At 37.8% G+C, this 22,081-nt stretch overlaps 1 protein-coding gene and 1 pseudogene across 1 annotated transcript; both read right to left on the bottom strand.

The window, feature by feature from the left end:
- Positions 1-10,387: 10,387 nt before the first annotated feature.
- LOC135365233 (akirin-1-like) lies at positions 10,388-10,964 on the bottom strand (annotated as a pseudogene).
- Positions 10,965-16,328: 5,364 nt separating this feature from the next.
- On the bottom strand, positions 16,329-17,557 carry LOC135365297 (olfactory receptor 2AJ1-like). Its single transcript, XM_064595634.1, has one exon. It carries the CDS (start codon positions 17,286-17,288, stop codon positions 16,329-16,331), a length of 960 nt encoding a protein of 319 aa, XP_064451704.1. The 5' UTR covers positions 17,289-17,557.
- Positions 17,558-22,081: the final 4,524 nt, after the last annotated feature.

Genomic DNA, 22,081 nt, shown 5'->3' with positions numbered 1-22,081 from the left:
TTCAAACAACATCCTTTCAATCCCTTTTTTAAAACAAATATTTTTTATTTTTCATTTTTAGAGTCATATTCTATCCCTTCAGAGTAGTTACCCTTATTTTTGGTATATATATAAGTTGTTCGCTCTTTAAAATTTTGAGATACAGTTTCTTCTAACAGACCAAAATATACCCTAAATCTCTAGTGTATGGCTTTGTTCTAGTCTTCTGCCTGATCACATTCTCCCCTCTCCCCTTTTTTTAAATCCTCTTCTTTCTTTTTTCAACCAACTTCTTCTCTTTTCAATTCCTCTTATAAAATCTTTTATAATTTTCATCTTTACACTCATACCCCATCCCTTCATAGTATTAATCCTTATTTTTATACATATATAAGTTTTTCTTTCATTAAAATTTTGGGAGGCACTTTCTTCTAACAGAGCAAAACACTCCCAAAATGTAATGTGTGGCACTGATCTATGCACCATCCTGATCATATTTGATCATATTCTGTTTTTGTTTTCATTTGTTTTTATCTTTTTCTTTTTCTTTTTTTTTCCCCTTCCCTGTCTTTTCCCCTGGTTTCAGGTCTTTTCTGATCTGTTCATTTTATATTTTCTGGGGACATTGTTACCCCGTTAGCATTTTTTTCTCTCATTCATCTATTCTCCTCTGGACAAAATGAAAAGATGGAAAAATCACCTCAACAGAAAGAACAAGAGACAGTGCTGGCTGCCAGGGACCTAATCAATATGGACATTAGTATGACATCAGAACTAGAGTTCAGAATGATGATTATCAAGATACTAGCTGTGCTTGAAAAAAACATGGAAGATAGAGAAACCCATTCTGGAGAAATAAAAGAACTAAAATCTAACCAAGTCGAAATCAAAAAGGCTCTTAATGAGGTGATCAAAAATGGAGGCTCTAACTGCTAGGATAAATGAGGCATATGAGAGAATTCGTGATATAGAAGAACAAATGATGGAAAATAAAGAAGCTGAGAAAAGATAAACAACTACAGGATCACGAGGGCAGAATTCGAGAGATAAGTGATACCATAAGACGAAACAACATTAGAATAATTGGGATCCCAGAAGAAGAAGAAAGAGAGAGAGGGGCAAATTAGAGCAGAGAACTTCCCTAATTTGGGGAAGGAAAAAGGCATCAAAATCCAGGAGGCACACAGAACCCCTCTCAAAATCAATAAAAATAGGTCAACACCCCGACATCTAATAGAAAAACTTAGGAGTCTCAGAGACAAAGAGAAAATCCTGAAAGCATCTCGGGAGAAGAGATCTGTAACCTACAATGGTTGAAACATTAGATTGGCAAGAGACCTATCCATAGAGACCTGGCAGGCCAGAAAGGACAGGCATGATATATTCAGAGCACTAAATGAGAAAAATATGCAGCCAAGAATACTATATCCACCTAAGCTGCCATTGAAAATAGAGGAGAGGTAAAAAGCTTCCAGGACAAACAAAAACTAAAGGAATTAGCAAACACAAAACCAGCCCTACAAAAATATTGAAAGGGGTCCGAGAGAGCCTAAAAGCAACATAGACTGGAAAGGAACACAGACAATTACAGTAACAGTCACCTTACAGGCAATACAATGGCACTAAATCCCTATCTTTCAATAGTTACCCTGAATGTAAATGGGCTAAATGCCCCAATCAAAAGACACAGGCTATCAGATTGGATAAAAAAAAACAAGACCCATCCATATGCTGTCTACAGGAGGCTTATTTTAGACGCAAACACCACCAGACAGAAGGTGATGGGTGGAGAACCACTTGTCATGCTAGTGGACATGAGAAGAAAGGTGGAGTAGCCATCCTTATATCAGACATCCTAGATAGTAAACCAGAGTATAATAATGATAAAGAAGGACAGTATATCATAATAAAGGGGTCTAGGCCACAAAAAGATCTAACAATTTTAAATATTGATGCCCCTAACTTGGGAACACCCAAATATATAAACCAATTAATAACAAAACTAAAGAAAAACTTTGAAAATAATGCAATAATTGGAAGGGACTTTAACACCCCAATCACAGCAATGCACAGATCATCTAAGCAGACCACCAAGGAAACAGGTCTTTGCATGTCATACTGGACCAGATGGCCTTAACAGAAATGTTGAGAGCACTTCATCCTAAAACAATTAGTAGTAGTAGTAGTAGTAGTAGTAGTAGTAGTAGTAGTAGTATTTCAGCTGCTGAGCTAGGTGAGACAGCTTTTGGTCTGAGGGCATGTGTTTCAAGGACTGGCACTGTGTCCAATGATGAGGCGAGTCTATCTCCCAGTACTTACTTGTTTCATAAAACTCCCTCTCTGCCAGGAGTCTAGAGTCATTGTACACATTTTGCACATCGGGTCAGATGGATATTCAATCATCCATGGTCCCTGTGCTTAGCTGGGTTGGAGGGCTCCAAAGTAGTAGGGTGCTCAGTGCACCGTCAGGATGTGGACTCAGCTTTCCTGTGCTGAGCCGTGTTCTGAACCCAGAGGTGTGGGGCCCAGGTGGCGGAGAATCCTCGGTGCTCTGATTTCCAGTGTCCCGCTCCCATATGAGAAATGGGAATGTGCCCCTGAGTAGCCAGGTCATACTCACACTGTGAAACTGGTCTAGGAGTTGCCAGGTGCATGGCAGGAGGTGTGGGCAGGTGGCTTGCCATGGGCAGGGACAGAGAAGTGGGCAGAGAATTTGAGGAATAGCAGGAAGAGCTGTGACTAAGGGCCATTACTCTCCGTAGTGCAGCTTCAGTCTTTCTGGGGCTTTTATAACAGCCCTGGGGCATCACAATGCCTTCTTGTGATGTCACAACTATGTCCTGGCCAATCACCAGGACATTCTCAGGTTGTCCCCATTCGAGTGGCCAGTCACCAGGAAGCTCAGATTGCCAACGATCTATGGATTTCTCAGTGTCCCTGCTGAGAACATTGTCTGGAAGCCATGTTTTAAAAGAAAGCAGATTAACTTTCCTTCAAGATGAAAAAATCATATTTGGGATGTATTCCTAGTGAAGTTCATGGTGAGGGAGAAAGGACTTCACCAGTAGAAAGCTAAATGTGTCACTCATTGTCACCATTCACTAAAACACAGACACCGATATTAATGAAGACAAGGGCCATTAAGACCTCAGGAAACGTCACACTTCAGGGGTAAGTCGATAACATGGCAGTCGAGTAGATGCTACTCTCCCTTCTTCCATCAAAGCTTAAGTAAAAGTGTAGAAAATGGTAGATATTATGTTTGGTATATCTTCGCACAATAAACCTAAAACTAGAAAGGATAAAGCTTTGTCAGAAGTCATTACCTGCTTGACAAAACAACATTCAGCTCTCATAGAAGGGGGGTGACAAAATCCAGCCTGACATGAAGTTCACAGTCTTCATGTCCAGAATCCAACAAGAAAGATCAAGCAGGAGGAGTTAAGATTTATCTCCTCCCTCGAATACAGCTACAGTGTTATCAGATCATTCTGAACACCCAGGACATCAATCAAGTATCTGAGAAAACAAGTGCTGCAGGTCTACAAGTAGAAAAGTGACCACCATTTGTAAGGTAGGAGGTGTGGAGACGTGAATCTGGTGTGACATAGCTGAGGATACAGGGGAGGGGAGGGGGGCTTGAGGAGGATACAACAAAGTTTTATAAGCAGCGGAGCACAAAATGGTAACATTTACAAGTTTGCTCTTTTGGGGGAGTTCCTGGCTTAAAGGTGCTTAGTTGGGGAAGCCAGGTGGAATCCTGGGTGTGACAGAGTGGTCTCAGGATCCCTGGAGTCTCATGAAAATGGCAGGTGCCTGAGTGTGACAGAGTTCCCAGACTTCTAAAACTTAAAAATAGAGCTACCTTACGACCCAGCTTTAGGAACGGGAACCCTGCCTGAGAACAGTGAGTCTAGCTGCCAGCTTTCTGCTTTGTATTGCCATAAACTGCTAACCGATTCATGGTTGTGCGATTGCTTTCCTGACATAGGGTGGCAAAAGGCAGCAGCTTGGGAGATCCTCCATGAGGGGAACCACACGAATCCATGCTGAAGATTTGGAGTTTTGGAACTCAGTCCCATGCCTGAGCTAAAAACGCTTGGACACAGGCAGGGTGAATATATGATTTTGACCGTAACCGGGGAAACAGAGAGATGGATTACAAAGCATGAGAGTTGGACTTCTTCTTTGCTGATTTGGGTGCCTTATATTTCTTTTTGTTGTCTGATTGCTGAGGCTAGGACTTCCTGTACTACGTTGAACAGCAGTGGTGAGAGTGGACATGCCTGCCGTGTTCTTGCACATAGGGGAAAATCTCTGTTTTTCCCTTTTGAGGGTGACATTTACTTTGGTTCTTTCCTATATGGCCTTTATGGTGTTATGCTCCCCCTCTCTCTACATGGTGGAGTTTTTTTTCATGAAACGATGCTGTATTTTGTGGAATGCTTTTTCTGCATCTATTGAGAGGGTCCTGTGGTTCTTGTCCTTTCTTTTTTATGTGGTGTTTCATATTGATTTGCAGAGGTTGAACCACCCTTGCAGGCCAGGAACAAATCCCACTTGGTCGTGGTAAATAATCCTTTAACTGTGTTGGATCCTATTGGCAGTATCTTGGTGAGAATATATGCATCCTTGTTCAACAGGGATACTGGTCTGTAATTGTCCTTTTAATGGTGGTCCTTGCCTGGTTTTGGGATCAAGGTAATGCTGGCCTCATAGAATGAGTCTGGTATTTTCCTTCCATTTCTATTTTTTGTAATAGTTTCAGAAATATAGGTATTAATTCTTCTTTAACTGTTTGGTAGAATTCCCCTAGGAAGCCATCTGGCCCTGGACACTCGTGTGTTGGGAGATTTTTGATTATTAATTGAATACTTTTTACTGGTTTGGGGTCTGTTCAGGTTTTCTATAACTTCCTGATTCAGTTTGGGTAGTTTATGTTTCTAGGAATGTATCCATTTCTTCCAGATTGCCCAATTTGTTGAGATATAATTGGTCATATTTTCTTATATCTGTTTGCATTTATTGGGTCTTCGTTGTGAGCTCTCCTCTTTCATTCAGGTGTTTACTTATTTGGGTCCTTTCCCTTTCCTTTTGATAAGTCTTACTTGAGCTTTAGCAATCTTATTAATTCTTTCAAAGAACCAGCTCCTAATTTCATTGATCTGTTCTACTGTTTTTTGTTTTGTTTTGTTTTAATTCCTTTATCATTGATTTCTGCTCTAATCTTTATTATTTCTCATTTCCTGCTGGATTTAGACTTTTTTTTTTTTTTCTCCACGTTCTCTAGGTGTAAGCTTAGGTTGTGCATTTGATACTTTTCCTTGTTTCTTGAGGGTGGCCTGTATTGCTATATACTTCCCTCAAAGCACTGTCATTGCTGCATCCCAATTATTCTCGACTGTCATGTTTTCATTTCCATTTTCTTCCATATTTCCATTTTCTCCCATTTATTTTTTAAAATTCTTTATGTGCGTTTGACCCATTAATTCTGCCGTAGGACGTTTTTAACCTCCATGTGTTTGTGGTCCTTCTATTTTTTCTTGTGTCTGACTTCAAGTTTCATCACCTTGTTGTCTGAAAATAGGCATGGCACGATCTCAAACTTTTTCAAGAAGTTGAAGCCTGACTTATGACCAAGTATGTAATCCATTCTGGAGAATGTTCCATGTGTACACAAGAAGAATGTAATTTCTGCTGCTTTAGGATGAAATGCTCTGAATATATCTATTAAGTGCAGCTGGTCCAGTGTGTCATTCAAAGCCCTTGTATCCTTGGTTATCTTCTGCTTAGATAATTCATCCTTTGCTATGAGTAGAGTGTTAATGTCCACCACTATTATTGTATTATTATCAGTGAGATTCTTTAAGGTGATTATTAATTACTTTATACATTTGACTGATCCTAAGTTATGGGCATCAATATTTACATTTGTTAGATCGTCTGGTTGGATGACCCTTTTATGATGATATTTTGTCCTTCTACATATCTTTTAATCTTTGTTTTAAAATCTGTTTCTTCTGGCATAAGATTTCAGCTTTCTTTTGATGTCCATTAGCATGATAATTGGTTCTCACCCCCTCATTTTTAAATCTAGAGGTGTCTTTGTATCTAAAATGAATCTCTTATAGGCAGTATATTGATGAGTTTTTTTTATAACATTTTTTTAATCCAATCTGACACGTTCTGTCTTTTGATTGGACCATTTTATTCATTTATATTTATAGTAATTATTGAAAAATATGAATTTAGTGCCATCGTGTTACTTGTAATGTTGATGTACCTGTGGATTTTCTCTGTTCCTTTCTGGTCTTTGTTAGTTTCAGGATCTCTTTCTGGTCTATGTGTCCCCTTTAATATTTCTTGCAGGACTGGGTTGGTGTACATGAATTCTTTTAATTTTGTTTATCTGAAAAACAGCCTAGCTGGATATAGTATTGTTGGCTGCATATTTTTCCAACATAGCACATTGAATATGCCAGTCCTTTCTGCCCTGCCAGGTCTCTGTGGACAGGTCTGCTACCAGCCTTATCTGTCAACATTTGTAGTTTCAGAACATCTTGTCCCAAGCTGTTTTTAGGATTTTCTCTTTATCTTTGAAATTTGCAAGTTTCACTATAGTATGTCGTGGTGCTGACTTCTTTTTGTTGATTTTGAGGGGAGTTCTCTGTGCCTCTAGGCTTGAATGCCTGTTTCTTTTCTTGCTTTAAGGAAGTTCTGAACTTTAATTTGTTTGAATAAACCTTCTGCCCCCTTTGCCTACTCCTCTTCTGGGACTCTTTCAATACAGATATTATTTCACTTATGGAGTTGCTGAGTTCCCTATATCTACCTTCATGATCTAATAGTTGTCTTTCCTATTTCAGTCGTGATAGTACGCATGTTCAGCTTCCTTATTTTCCATAACTTTGTCTTCTGTATCACTGATTTCCTCTTCTGTTTCATTCATCCTCATTTTTATGGCCTGCACATGAGACTGCATCTCAGTAATAGCATTTTTATTTTCGGCCTGACTAGATTTTAGAATTTTATGTCTACAGTCACGGATTCTCTTGCGTTTTCTATGCTTTTTTGCAAATCCCGCTAGTAGTTTTATAATCTTGGTTTGGAGTTCTAGTTCAGATATCTTATATCTGTATTGACTAAATCTGTGGCTACGAGTACTACCTCCTTCCTCTTGTGTTAAATTCCTCCATCTCCTCAAATTCACAACCTAAACTTATATCTAAAGGACATAGAAAAGGAACAGCACATAAAGCCTATAGCAAGCAGAAGAAGGGAAAGGTTTGGATCACAGATATATGGTATAGAGAAAAAGAAAACAAAATAGTAGAACAGATCAGTGAAACTAAGCTGGTTCTTTCAAAGAATTAATAAAACAGATAAACACCAAGGCAGAATTCTCAAAATGAAAGAGAAAGGAATCAAATAAGCAAAATCATGAATGAAAGAGGAGAGATCCCAAGCACCACCACAGAAACACAAACAATTTTAAGAGAATGTTATGAACATTTATATGCCAACAAACTGGTCAATCTGGAAGAAATTAATAAATCCTTAGAAACATGCATACTGTCAAGACTGAAATAGGGAGAAATAGGCAATTTGAACAGATCCAAAACCCACAAAGAAGTTGATTCAGTAATCAGAAATGTCCCAAAAAACAAAAGTCAAGGGCCAAATGGCTTCCTAGGGGAATTCTACCAGACATTTATACAATAAGTTAATACCTTATTCTTCTCAAACTGTTCCAAAAAGTAGACACGGAAGGAAAACTTCCAAATTCATTCTATGAGTGCAGCATTACCCTGACACCAAAACTAATAGACTAAACTAAAAAAAGAACAGGTCATTACCCCTGATGACTATGCATGCAGATATTCTCAATAAGATACTAGCAAATCAAACCCAACAGTCCATTAAAAGAATTATTCACCATGAGCAAGTGAGACTTATTCCTGGGCTGCAAGGGTGGTCAATATTCAGAAATCTATCGAAGTGATACAGCAAATTAATAAAAGAAAGGGTAAGAACCATATGATACTTTCAGTAGGTGCAGAAAACAAAACAAAACAAAACAAAACATTTGAAAAAGTAGAGCATCCATTCTATGTAAAAGGCTTCCATTCTATGTAAAAGTTGTGATAGATGGAACAAAAGTCAACACAGCAAAAGCCATATATAAAGACCCATGGCCAATATCATCCTCAGAATGGGAAAACTGAGAGCTTTTCCATTACAGTCAGGAATAAGACAGGGAAGTCCACTGTCACCAATATTATTTAACATAGTACTGGAGATCCTAGACTTAACAATCAGGCAACAATAAGAAAATTACAAAACAAAATACAAAACATCCAAATTGGCAAGAAACATGTTCAACTTTCAGTATATGCAGATGACATGATAGTCTATGTATAAAACTTAAAAGACCCTACCATCAAATTTCTGGGCTGATAAATATATTCAGCAGTGTTGCCGGATATAAAACCAATATACAGAAATCTGTTGCATTTCCAGTAATGAAGCAGCAGAAAAAGAAATCAAGGAATCAGTCTCATTTACAATAGCACCAAACCCAAGATACCTGGGAATAAACCTAACCAAAGAGGTAGAGATTTCTACACTGAAAACTATAGAACACTTAAAGAAATTGAAGAGGACAAAAAGAAATGGAAAACCACTCCATGCTAATGGATTGGAAGAATATTGTTAAACTGTCTATACTACTATGACCAATCTACACATTCACTGCAGTCCCTTTCAAAAACGAGCAGCATTTTTCACAGAACTAGAACAAGTAATCCTAAAATTTGTTTAGAACCACAAAAGACTCTGACAGCCATAATCATTCTGAAAGAGAAAAACAAAACTGGAAGAATCACGTTTCCAGATTTTAAGCTCTATTACAAAGCTGTAGTCATTGAGATAGTATTGTACTGGTGCTTAAACAGACACATAGATCAAAGGAACAGAATAGAGAACCAAAAAATGGACCCTGGACCAATCTTCAACAACACATCGTGAAAAAAAATCTGGTGGAAAAAGAAGACAGTCTCTTCCACAAATGATGTTGGGACAACTGGATTGCATGATGGCAGAAGGGTGAAACTGGACCATTTTCCTAAACCATAAGCCCTAATTAATAAAACTGTTCTCTATTCAAACTAGGACAATTTTAATAGAACTTTCCTTTCCAGAAACAATAATAAAGGAAACAAGGTATTCTGTAAAATGGGGTCCTGAACAAGTCACAGTCAAAAATAAATGTATACTTAACTTCCACCTCCTCAAAACAGAGGCTACGTTCTGTTGCACAGCCTTGGAAACAAGGTGAAGAACAGTCCGAAAGCAACTTTGGGCAGGGGGTTGCCACAACAAAGCTCAAGCAGTTGAACATGCTCACTTCTTAGAAGAATTTGGGGGAGCCTGACCAAAGGATCCAAATTCTGTTTTTAATAACTGATACAAAGGCAGAGGGGCTCCTTCCAAGTAGCAGGGCCACCAGGGGCTGGCCCAGCCCCACACTCACCTGTGTTATGCTCCCAAGCAAGCCCTGATGCTCCTGCTGCAGGGAGACCTTTTCTTTTTAGCGGTTCTGTGTCCAGGGGCTCTCTGTGTGAATGAGGTGAGCACAGACTCCACATGGGTATTTGAAGGCTTGGAATCAAAGTATTTTTCAACACGGCGAGGCAGAGTCCATGTGTCAAACGGCCCGTCTCCAGTTTGTCCTAATTCCTCACCACACATTTGTAGACCTAGGACCAGAGACTTTTGCTACGTCCTCATAATCACCCCTAATGCCCATCCTAACTTATGATCCATATTCTGTGCCTGGAAACAGTCCCTGTATTTAACAATAACACCTACAACATAAAACAATTTACCGTGACAACTTATATGGTCACAAAACATTAATGATCTTCTGTAGACCAAGCAAATGTTTTTAACTATAATTGTCATGCATCAAATTCACAGCCAGAACCCCCAAGATCAAAAAAATATTTGCACAATTCCAATAATAACTTAAAATACACACAGACACACACGCACAAACACATACACACACTCTCACACACACTTCTTACAGAACCGTGCTTGGGGAAACCCCATTTGTTGAGTGCCACTGAGGGCATATTTTGCTAAACTGCTGCTCCAGGTATTTTTGTTTGGAAAATCTATCACAGTAGGGCACGGCTGTTTATTGGATGAGCAGAAAAAAATGATATGTTTGTGGCAACCAGAAAGTTTAAAGGTCTTCCAAGTTGTATGAAATGCACCTGAAGAAACGTTTACATGTTCACAGGATGCCATGTTGGAGCTGAAATGTGGTAACATACCAGTTGCAAAAAGTGTACAGCAGCCATCTCTTGAGGTCAAACCTGGTACCCAGATATGCCAGAAAGCTTCAGGACACATAGCTTGTTGTCCTTGTCCCATATCGTCACATAATCTGATCATGTGTGCATTTCACAAGAGGCTCATATTGTTCTGCTAGTTTGGTATTGAGGATTTGCTCATACTCCTCCCGGATTTTCTCTTCATAGTCTTTTAAGAGATGCTCACATATTATTCTGACTTGTCAGAGGGGAAAAGAGGGCTGGTCCTTCTTCATCCCTGAGGAACCTGGAGAACTAGGGGCTGTGAGTGCTGAGGAATGAGGCTGACTTTCCAAAGTACAAGCTTCACTCTGATTCAGAACAGCTTCTAAATGTCTCCAACTCTGATAAGGACTATATTCTTGTTTTATGTTCTGAAAAGTTTGTCCTAGTGTTGGAAGGCATGGATTGTTGTGGGGCAGGTTGGGGTGCTGCAGAGTCGGTGGTGGGGTCTGCTCTGGAGAAGCGGTGGAGTCTCTGTGTCCGGGGGGCCTGACCTGGAGTGGGGCCGGGCAGAGGGGCGCAGCACCGCCACTTTGGGGAACCAGGACTCCACAGCCCGGCCTCGAACTCCCTGGGCTGTTTCAATTTCGCCCCACACACCATGCCTCAGGGGCCAGGGACCAGGGGCAGATTTGGAGGTAACTGCAGCCCCACCTCCGGCTCCTCAGTGTAGCTCACAAGCCAGGCCGGCTCCAATCCCAAGGCATACGTTATTTGTAAAAAAAATAAATCAATAAGCTGCAATTTATTAAAATGAAAATCTTATGATCTCTGACAGGAAAAACTCAAAAATAAACAGCAAGCTCCAGACTCAGAAAATCTTGAAAAAAGGATCTCTTTCCAAAGGATACATGTGAAAAACAATTGTGTTCTAAATATACAAAGAACACTTGAAATCAACAATGAAGAAAATAACTTAATTAAGAAAACAGACTGAGTCCTATAATAGACCCATCACTACAGAAGATAGATTGCAGGGGAGGAGCAAGATGGCGGAGGAGTAGGAGATCTAAATTTTGTCTGGTCCTAGGAATTAAGCTAGGTAGGGATCAAACCATTCTGAACATCTACGAACTCAACAGGATATCGAAGAGAAGAATAGCAGCAACTCTCTGAACAGAAAAGCGACCACTTTCTGGAAGGTAGGACGTGCGGAGAAGTGAATCCGAGGTGATATTTGGGAAGACAGACGGTGGGGGAGGGGGCCTCCGTCAGCCGTTTCTGGCAAGTGATAGAGGAGCCGAGCACAAAATTGGAACTTTGAGAAGTCGGCTCCGCTGAGGGACGTTGCTCAGTGGCTAAGCGGGGGGTGGAACCCTTGTGGGACAGTGTGGTCTCAAGACCCTCGGAGTCACAGAAAGACCAGGGGTGCCTGAGTGTGGCTGAGCTCCCAGGTAGCGGAGCGGGGAAGCTGGCTGCAGAGACAGAGCCGAGGAGTCAGCTCTCAGCTCAGGGTTGCCATAAACTGTGATCCGGGGCACAGTCAGGCCACTGTTCCTTCAGCAGGGACCCAACAAGTGGCAGATCTGGGGAGACTCACCTTCCTCCCCCAGGAGGAGCGGCGCAGGAGCCACCTCAGGAATCTGCTGGGTTCAGAGAATCCATACGGGATCGGGAGATGGGAGTGATTGACTGCTTTTTTCTGGGGGCTCACTGAGAAGCGGGGCCCCGAGTTCTTGGCTCCTCTGGGGCGGAGATTGGGAGGCTGCCATTTTCACTCTCTGCCTCCAAAGCTGTACAGAAAGCTTGCAGGGAACAAAAGCTCCTGAGAGCAAACCCGAGCAGATTACTTAGCTCTGCCCCCAGCAAGGGCAGGGTAATTACTCCTCGGGAAAAGACATTTGAGAACCTCAGCAACAGGACCCTTTGCCAAAAGATCAGCAAGAACAGCCAGCCGAGGGGCACCTGGGTGGCTCAGTCATTAGGCGTCTGCCTTCGGCTCAGGTCATGATCCCAGGGTCCCGCATCAGGTTCCCTGATCCTCCGGCGTCTTGTGTTCCCCTCCCTCTCCCACTCCGCCTGCTTGTGTTCCCTCTCTCACTGTGTCTCTCTCTGTCAAATAAATAAATAAAATCTTAAAAAAAAAAAAATCAGCCAGCCATGACCAAGTTTACCAATCAATGAGAATGGCAGATCTCCAGCACTAGGGGAATACAGCACATGGATTTCATGGCTTTTTTTCCCATGATTCTTTGGTCTTTCAAAGTGAATATTTTTAATTTTCTTTTTTTCTTTTGCTTTTTTTAAAAAATTTTTTTCTTTTTCCCTTTTTCAACCAACAACTTATCATTCCCTTTAAAAAAAAAATTTCATTTAAGAGTCATATTCTATCCCTTCATAGTAGTTTAAAGTTAGTTTTGGTATATGTATATATATATATATATATATATATATATATATATATATATATATATATATATATATATATATATATATATATATATATATGTTGTTCTGTCTAAAATTTTGGGTTACAGCTGCTTCTAACACACCAAAATATACCCTAAATCTCTAGTGTATGGCTTTGTTCTAGTCTCCTGCCTGATCACATTCTCGCCCTCTTTTTTTTTTTATTCCTCTTCTTTCTTTTTTCAAACAACTTCTTATCGATTCTATTATAATTTTCATCTTTCCAGTCATATTCCATCCCTTCTTCGTATTTAACCTTATTTTTGTACATATGTAAGTTTTTCTTTCTTTAAACTTTTGGGAGGCAGTTTCTCCTAACAGACCAAAATACACCCAAAATCTAGTGTGTGGCACTGATCTATGAACCAGCCTGATCATATTTGATCATATCCTGTTTTTTTTTTAATCTTTTTCTTTTTTTCTTTCCCTTTCTTTTCCCCCAGTTTCAGGTCTTTTCTGATTTGTTTAGTGTATATGTTTCTGGTGTCATTGTTACCCTCTTAGCATTTTGTTCTCTCATTCATCTATTGTGCTCTGCACAAAATGACAAGATGAAAAAAATCACCTACTCAATACGGACATTAGTACGATGTTGGACCTAGAGTTCAGAATCATGATTTTAAAGATACTAGCTGGGCTTGAAAAAAGCATGGGAGATATTAGAGAAACCGTTTCTTGAGAAATAAAAGAACTAAAATCTAACCAAGTTGAAATCAAAAAGGCTATTAATGAGGTGCAATCAAAAATGGAGCTCTAACTGCTAGGATAAATGAGGCAGAAGAAAAAATTAGTGAAAAATTAGTGATATAGAAGACCAGATGTTGGAAAATAAAGAAGCTGAGAAAAAGAGAGATAACCAACTACTGGATCACGAGGGCAGAATTCGAGAGATAAGTGATACCATAAGACGAAACAATATTAGAATAATTGGGATCCCAGAAGAAGAACAAAGAGGGAGAGGGGCAGAAGGTATATTGGAGCAAATTACAGCAGAGAACTTCCCTAATTTGGGGAAAGAAACAGGCATCAAAATCCAGGAGGCACAGAGAACCCCCTTCAAAATCAATAAAAATAGGTCAACACCCCGACATCTAATAGTAAAACTTATGAGTCTCAGAGACAAAGAGAAAATCCTGAAGGCAGCTCGGGACAAGAGGTCTGTAACCTACAATGGTAGAAATATTAGATTGGCAACAGACCTATCCACAGAGACCTGACAAGCCAGAAAGGACTGGCATGATATATTCAGAGCACTAAATGAGAAAAATATGCAGTCAAGAATACTATATCCAGCTAGGCTGTCATTGAAAATAGGAGAGATAAAAAGCTTCCAGGACAAAGAAAAACTAAAGGAATTTGCAAACACAAAACCAGCCCTACAGGAAATCTTGAAAGGGGTCCTCTAAGCAAAGAGAGAGCCTAAAAGCAACATAGACCAGAAAGGAACACAGACAATATACGGTAACAGTCACCTTACAGGCAATACAATGGCACTAAATTCCTATCTTTCAATAGTTACCCGGAATGTAAATGGGCTAAATGCCCCAATCAAAAGACATAGGCTATCAGAGTGGATTAAAAAACAAGACCCATGGATATGCTGTCTGCAAGAGACTCATTTTAGACCCAAAGACACCCCGAGATCAAAAGTGAAGGGGTGGAAAGGCATTTCCAATGCTAATGGAAAGCTGGGGTGGCAATCCTTATATCAGACAAATTCGATTTTAAACCAAAGATTATAAGAGATGAGGAAGGACACTATATCCTACTTAATGGGTCTATCCAACAAGAAGATCTAACAATTGTAAATATCTATGCCTCTAACATGGGAGCAACTACTTCTATAAGGCAATTGATAATAAATAAAATCTTAAAAAATAAAGTCTTAAAAAATATTTTTCTTCTTTGCACTAATTTTTAGGATAAAATGCTAAAAATGTTACAAAATGTAACCCTATATGTGTACCTAAAACAAGACACAATTTTAATACACACATTAAATATTTTGTGTTTGCTTCTAGAAAGGATGAGTACTTTCATTGTACCACAATTAATGTATATATGTAAGTGTATGTATATATATTTCTCACTTCAGTAACAAAGGTTTCAAAACAAACTATTCAATGAACAATGGATATTTCAAGTGGAGTTCCGAAAAGTTTTGTGTTTTTTTTGAAACTTCCAGGTGAGGGCAGAGTGATGCATGTCGTTGTGCTGGTTTGTGATTTAATGTAGTTCTGACATTTTGTTTCCCAGATTCCCTCTCAATTAAGTTTGAAAGGGAGCAAAAACAGAAATTGCTTGTGCCTGCTAGATTGTTTTTGGCCCCTCTCCATCACTTTCTCTGTACAGAGGTGTAGTCCTCTCACTCAGACATTCACAATACAAAAAAGATCCAGGGGTACCAGGACAGGGATGCAATTGATGTATGGAGGTTCTTGCATGCAATATTTGTTTACATCATTGTGCAAGAAAACAGGGATTGTGGATTTCAATTGGAAGTGTTTTCATGATTTAGAACTCATATTAATAGAAATTGAATGCTAGTTCTTAAATAACTCTTAATAAATGTTATTCTTACTAAATAATATTTAATGCATTGAGTATATCAAATAAGTTACATAATGTATTAGTATATTAAAATACATAATAATATATGATTTATTAAATACTAAAATACATTGGTTTATGTTTCTGTTTTATTGAGGTATAATTGATATAATTCTACTGTTCTTAGGTGTACTGCATAAAAATTTGATATATCTATATATTATAAAATAATTATCAAAATAAGTTTAGTTATCATCTGTCACCACACAGAGCTACAATTCATTTTGTTATGATGAGAACTACTAAAACCTACACTCTCAGCCACTTTCTTATATACAACAGACCATTGTTAACTACAGTCACCATGCTCTACATTACATCACAGGACTTACTTATTTTTAACTTATGTATCATATAACTAGAATTTTTACCTCTTGAACACCTGCACTCATTTTGCCTATAAATTTTTTTTTAAGATTTTTTTATTCATTTATTTGACAGAGAGAGATAGCGAGAGCAGGAACACAAGCAGGGGGAGTGGGAGAGGGAGAAGCAGGCCTCCCGCCGAGCAGGGAGCCCGACACGGGACTCGATCCCAGGACCCTGGGATCATGACCTGAGCCGAAGGCAGACGCCCAACGACTGAGCCACCCAGGCGCCCTTGCCTATAATTTTTTATGAATTTTTGATAACTGCTTGTAACCTTGGAATTATAATTTTACTGTTTCATGAAATACAAAAGTTATATGGATAGATCCCATATAACGTGATAGTATTATAAAAGTCAATTTTTATAAGATCTTAGAATTTTTCATGGGAGGAAACAGTACATTTCTGGATGTATGTATTTATAAAACAAATACCTGTAAAACTTTCTTTTAATTTTCATTGGAGGTTTGGAAAAATCCACTTTCCACTCTTGATGGATAGAAACTTTGATTTTCTTTCTAAAGATATGATTAATGGATAATCTCTAAGCATTGAATATTGATATAGAAAACACATGCTTCAAGCATTTTTATTACTATCTTTAATGGAGAAAGTTACTTTGAGCATATTTTTCATTGCTTTCAGAACATCTTTATTCCTAAAACTGTAGATGATAGGGTTCAGTGTGGGTGTGAGGATGGTATAGAATATTGCCAAATATTTGTCCTGGCCCGGAGTGTGGTATGATTTGGGTCTCATGTATGTGAAAATAAATGGCCCATAGTACATTGTGACCACAATCATGTGGAAGGAACAGGTAGAAAATGACTTTTTCCGTACTTCTGATGATTTCATTTGAAGAACAGTAAGGAGAATTTGGACATAAGAAGCAAGGATTAGGGAGGAAGGGACAAGGAGAAAAATTAAGCCACTTACATAAACTCCTCGTTCAGAGAGTGTTGTGTCCACACAGGACAACTTCAACATGGCAGGGACTTCACAGAAAAAGTGATCAATGGCTCTTGGGCCACAGAAGGGAGACTGGAGTGCATAAGCTGTGTGGACTATGAAGTTGACGGTCCCAACAATCCAGGACCCTCTAGCCATGAGAATGCGGACATAGTCATTCATAAGAATGGGATAGTGCAGTGGGTGACAGATGGCTACATAGTGATCATAAGACATTGCCGCCAGGAGAAGGCACTCACCACCCAGGAGGGTGAGGGATAGAAATATCTGGAAGCCACAACCTGTGAATGAAATAGTTCTGCTGCCTGACAGAAAGTCAGTGACCATTTTGGGAACAATGTTGGAAATATGCAAGATGTCCATGAAAGACAGATGGCTGAGCAGGAAATACATTGGAGTATGGAGTCTTGAGTCCCTGAGGATAAGGAGGATCATGATTGTGTTTTCTGTTATAGTCATAATAAAAATGATGAATATAAAGGAGATGAAAACTAGACTTGATTGAGAAGAAGAAAAGAGTCCTAAAAGAATGAAATCACTGGTGAAACTGTGATTCTCATGCCCCATCATGAACTCCACTCTTTTCCTAAAATAGAAAAAATAGAGCTAAAATGCAGTGGCGTAAATCTCAAACTCATTTACATTTAGAAGCATAATAAAATGAGAGTGATGCAGGTTTTGCAGTTCAAGTCAACAGACTCTCAACAAGCTTTGGAAGTGGGCTTGGTTTACAACATGGCCATTTATTTGTTTGAATCAACTGATGATAGTGGTCTATTGAGAAAGCTGTCAGCTCCATGTAGTCTTAATTCCGTATTCTTAAATGCAGTTCAATCTTTTGTCAAAGGTCACTTTTTAAATGAGACCTACCCTGAATAGTGTACTTAAAATCTCAGTAACCCCCGACTTGCCTATTTCTCCTTACTGTGCTGTCCTTTGATGCATTTTGCAAATCACTTTTCATCTTTTACATATTCAATAAACTTATGAACTACATTTATTTTTTATGGTCATTCTAACTCATCAGAACTTAAACTTCCCAATGTGAAATCGTTGTTTTGCCCTCTGTATAAACTGAATGGCTACACAATGCCTGGTATATAGTAGTTCCTCAATAATATCCTTTAAATACCTGAATAAATGAATAGCATATGGAACTCAATTTTCTGTCTCATTTTTTATTTGGATAAAGCTTAAAGAAAATGAAATGTATTATTTATACATCTTTCTAAAATAATAAGTAATGATATACTATAAAAACTAGCTTAATCTGTATTTATAATTTAATCTGTAATTTGTAAATATCAGCATTTAAATGTAAAAAATGAAAATTTTATTCAGTTAAAATGAGAATATATTTTAATTGGGCCAGTTTTATTAACTCCTCAAAATTGAATTATATTTCATTAATTCTTTATATAGAGAATCATATTGTTTCCTAAATAATGAAATTGTTTAGATGTGGGTAGTGACTTAAGTGTTCCCTTTACTATATGTGCACAAATTCACTATGTATGATCTATCCCTCAATAAATAGATATACATGCATACATACTTATACACACAGAGAGAATTTAAGAAAACACTGCTGCAAATCATGAAAAATAAATAACATATAAAACAAGTTATTTGCCGTCTTTAAGAACTATTCATAAATTTGGGGTTCCTGTCTGGCTTAGTCAGTAGAGCATGTGACTCTTGATCTCAGGGTTGTAAGTTCAAGCACCATGAATCTTAAAAACAACAACAAAAACACTCTTTTAAGTTTGAATGAAATGTGTTTTGGTTTTCCCTTTGGGAAGCAAATGTACAAATATGTCCCTGATAAAATATAAATAATGTGTATTTTTCTGTTTTATTTTAGTGATTATTGAGATACTTCATTATGAAATAAACCTCTACACTCTATTTTGATGGCCTGGAATGTGGCCACTGTTTTGCTATAACGTTAGGTATATGAAAAGATTAACCTTTGAATGATGTTAAGTAGGTCTTGCTGTTTTGACTGGTTTGACCAACAGCTCAGTAAAATTCGGTAAGGACATGGATTGAGATTTAAGGGCATCGATGCCTTCCATGAACTGGTGGATCATAAGTTAGTCTTTAAAATCTATGAATAAAAAAATCAATGAATATTATTGACAACTCAAATTCAATATATCATTATCCAAAGTTGTTGACTTTTTCTCACTGCCAAAAATAATTTTGTCATTCTGGTTTTCCATTTTCCATTAATGATTTCAATTGTTATGCTCATTCTCATCAAAAATCCATACTCGATTTTAGTGTTGAGAAGTGTGGGGGCATCTGAGAGACACAGTCAGTTAAATGCCCAGCTCTTGGTTTTGCCTCAGGTTGTCATATCAGGGTCATGAGATCAAGCCCCAGGTCAGGCTGTGCACACAGGTACAGAGTCTGCTTAACACTTTCCCTCCCTTTCCCTGTCTCCCTTTCTCTAAAATAAATAAATCTTAAAAAAAAAAAAACAAAAGTATATGTAACGTCTATTTTCTGCAGAACCCCATCACATAGTAGTCCCTGGCCTATTGTAGGTTCTCAGTAAATGTTTGTTCAAGGTATTTTTGACTATGGACTCTGATATCCAAAGTTATCCACAATATATCAATTATATTTACATTTTTAAAGAGTTTGTGCTGCCTCTACAAGAATATTTTGTCTACATTTGTCTTCAGATATTAGAAGTACTCCATAATAAATTCAACAACTACTTCCTCTTCTAGGTTCTGCTACTTTCTTTCCACTTCCATGGGGCACCTGAAGTTCAAGAGCTGAGCTGAGATCAAGTCCACTGCTTAACCAACTAAGCCACCCAGGTGTACAACCATCTTTTAAGAATCTTTGCCTAACTGGTCAATCAGGCATCTGGAATATCCTTCCATGATGCTAGAATGATAGATAAAATGATACCTTCTATGCCATCCAGAATGTTGAATGAAATCTGTTCTTGAATCCAAAAAGGTATACTCTAATGGTGAGCTTCCTAACACTATGTTTAAAAGTGGGAAGACAAATGTTACATATCCTGTAAAATCTTCCAAATCTGTGCTACCCTTATAAAGTTATAGTCTCTTTCTCTCTATATGACATTAAATATTCTCTGTCTAATAATACTAAATGTAAGTAAAGAGATGTAACATGCAGTTTACACCATCCTAACCTCTAGAAGTTTGGAGACTAATTATAGAAGATGCTGTCATCATTAGATACCAAGTCTTTAGCTATAAACACAGTCATATCCCAAACTTGTCTCCCAGGTAAAAGAAAGGCTTCCATGCACTTTACCTAGTGAATGCAATATGCTCAAATATTTTTTACCATTTTACATTTGTCAAGATTTTGAAAATTCATTATACAGCACTAATTTGCCTTAACTAGTTTGAAAAATATTCTTTTCATTTTTCTGTCACATCTCTCAGTACATGAATAAAACATTCAGAATATGTCCTTAAATTTAAACAGAAGGGAAATTACATTTAAATAGACGGAAACTATTCAATAAAATTAGTAAGACTACACATCTATTCAATTATTTGTATGTTCCTACATTACATCTTTATATTAAAATTTTGACTGTAAGATGAAAGACAAAAATAATAGATCATTACTTCCTGAGTAATATTTATCTTGAGGTGTTTAATGTAGAAATCCTGGGAATATTAAGTCTGATATACATGCTTGTATTTATACTAAAAGATAATGGTACTTTGAATATCTTTTATTTTTTCCTTGCTTAATTGTTCTGGCTAGAACTCTCAGTACTATATGGAATAGAAATTTTAAGATGATCATTCTTGTGTTGTTTCTGATCTTAGAGAAACAAAGTTTTCAGCATTTTTAGTATTGATTTATTATGTGTGTTTTTTTTTTTTCTATAACTAATGTTTGGAGAGTTTTTATCAAGACAATATGTTGCATTTTATCAAATGTTTTTTCCTGCACCTATTGAGATGATCATATGATTTTTATATCATTTTGTTAAATATATGGTTCTACTTATGCTTAGATTCCTTTTTCTGGGTCTTGGTATAGAGCCCCATATCAGGCTCCATGCTCAACACTGAGTCTGTTTGAGGATTCTCTCTGCCTGCCCTCCCCCTCTTTAAATCCATAAATAAATCTTTAAAAAAATGTTTGCTCATGGAAGAAAGAAATTTATAAATGAGAATAATTTTGGAGAGGAGAGAGGTTATGTGGAGCCTCAAAGGCTGAGAATATCTACAATTTTGAGAAACTTCCTACATTCCATGATCACTTCCTGTCTCTCATGGGGATTTTATTGAAGAGGGGCATAGTCAACACAAGTTAAAAGCCTAGTTTATTTTGATAGACTCAGTGTCTATTTTGAAAAGCTGAAAAGATAAAATTTGTTTACACTTCAAAGCAACAGTGTTAAAACTAATATACAGCACATGGACAGAAACCTTAATGAAAATTATGATTTTGGGGGCACCTGGGTGGCTCAGTTAGTTAAGCGGCTGCCTTTGACTCAGGTCATGAATCCAGGGTCCTGGGATCCAGCCCCGTGTTGGGATCCCTTCTTCTCACTCTCCCTCTGCTGCTCCCCCTGCTTGTGCACTCTCTCTGTCAAATAAATAAAATATTTTTAAAAATATGATTTTTCAAATTCCTTTTTTATTCTTGTACTCCTAATTAATTCAAAAAAATTTGAGAAAAGTGTATGAACTTTTTCTTCCATATATGTAATCTTCTATTATATCTCACTTCAGTATGTTCACATATTTTATGTCAGAGACTATGTGCGAATTGGCTTTATATATAAAAATATATATTTACATATACATATATTTATAATTATACACCCGCACTTTCTCATTGAAATGACACAATGTCTGAGCCAGGAATAAGTCAATGAATGTGTAAGAGTCTAGAGACTGGAAAACATATAGTCCATGCTGCTTAACCAACAATGGCTTAAAAGTCCCCACATCATAAAATAAAAATATGGAATTCTTGATCATGCCACATATCATCTTGGAACTTGCATCTCTTCAGAAGCAGCTAATGATACTTCTCTTGCTGTAAACATCAGCAGTCTGTGACATGTGAAAAGAGGACATGGAAGGACAGTTATTTGATCTTAAATCATCTAGCCAGGTGTTACACATGCTTATTTCCCTGATGTTTTACAGACCATCCCATACTTCAAGGACAAGGGAAGTGCAATACGATTCTTAGTCCAGAAGAAGGAAGTCAAGATTATTAACCAGCATCATGAATCAACAAGCTCTCCTTGTTTGGTTCACTTAATTTTCTCCAACAAAATAAGTTCAACATCCCCAAAAGGAGACAACCAAAAGTTGCATTTAGCCATGTGATGAGGA

The sequence above is a fragment of the Mirounga angustirostris genome, unplaced genomic scaffold (genome assembly GCF_029215605.1).
Source record: "Mirounga angustirostris isolate CCGP_5_RB_7025 unplaced genomic scaffold, mMirAng1.0.hap1 SCAF_7, whole genome shotgun sequence".
Taxonomy (NCBI): Eukaryota; Metazoa; Chordata; class Mammalia; order Carnivora; family Phocidae; genus Mirounga; species Mirounga angustirostris.
Note: the sequence above shows the minus strand (reverse complement) of the source record. Positions and strands in the feature narration are given on the sequence as shown.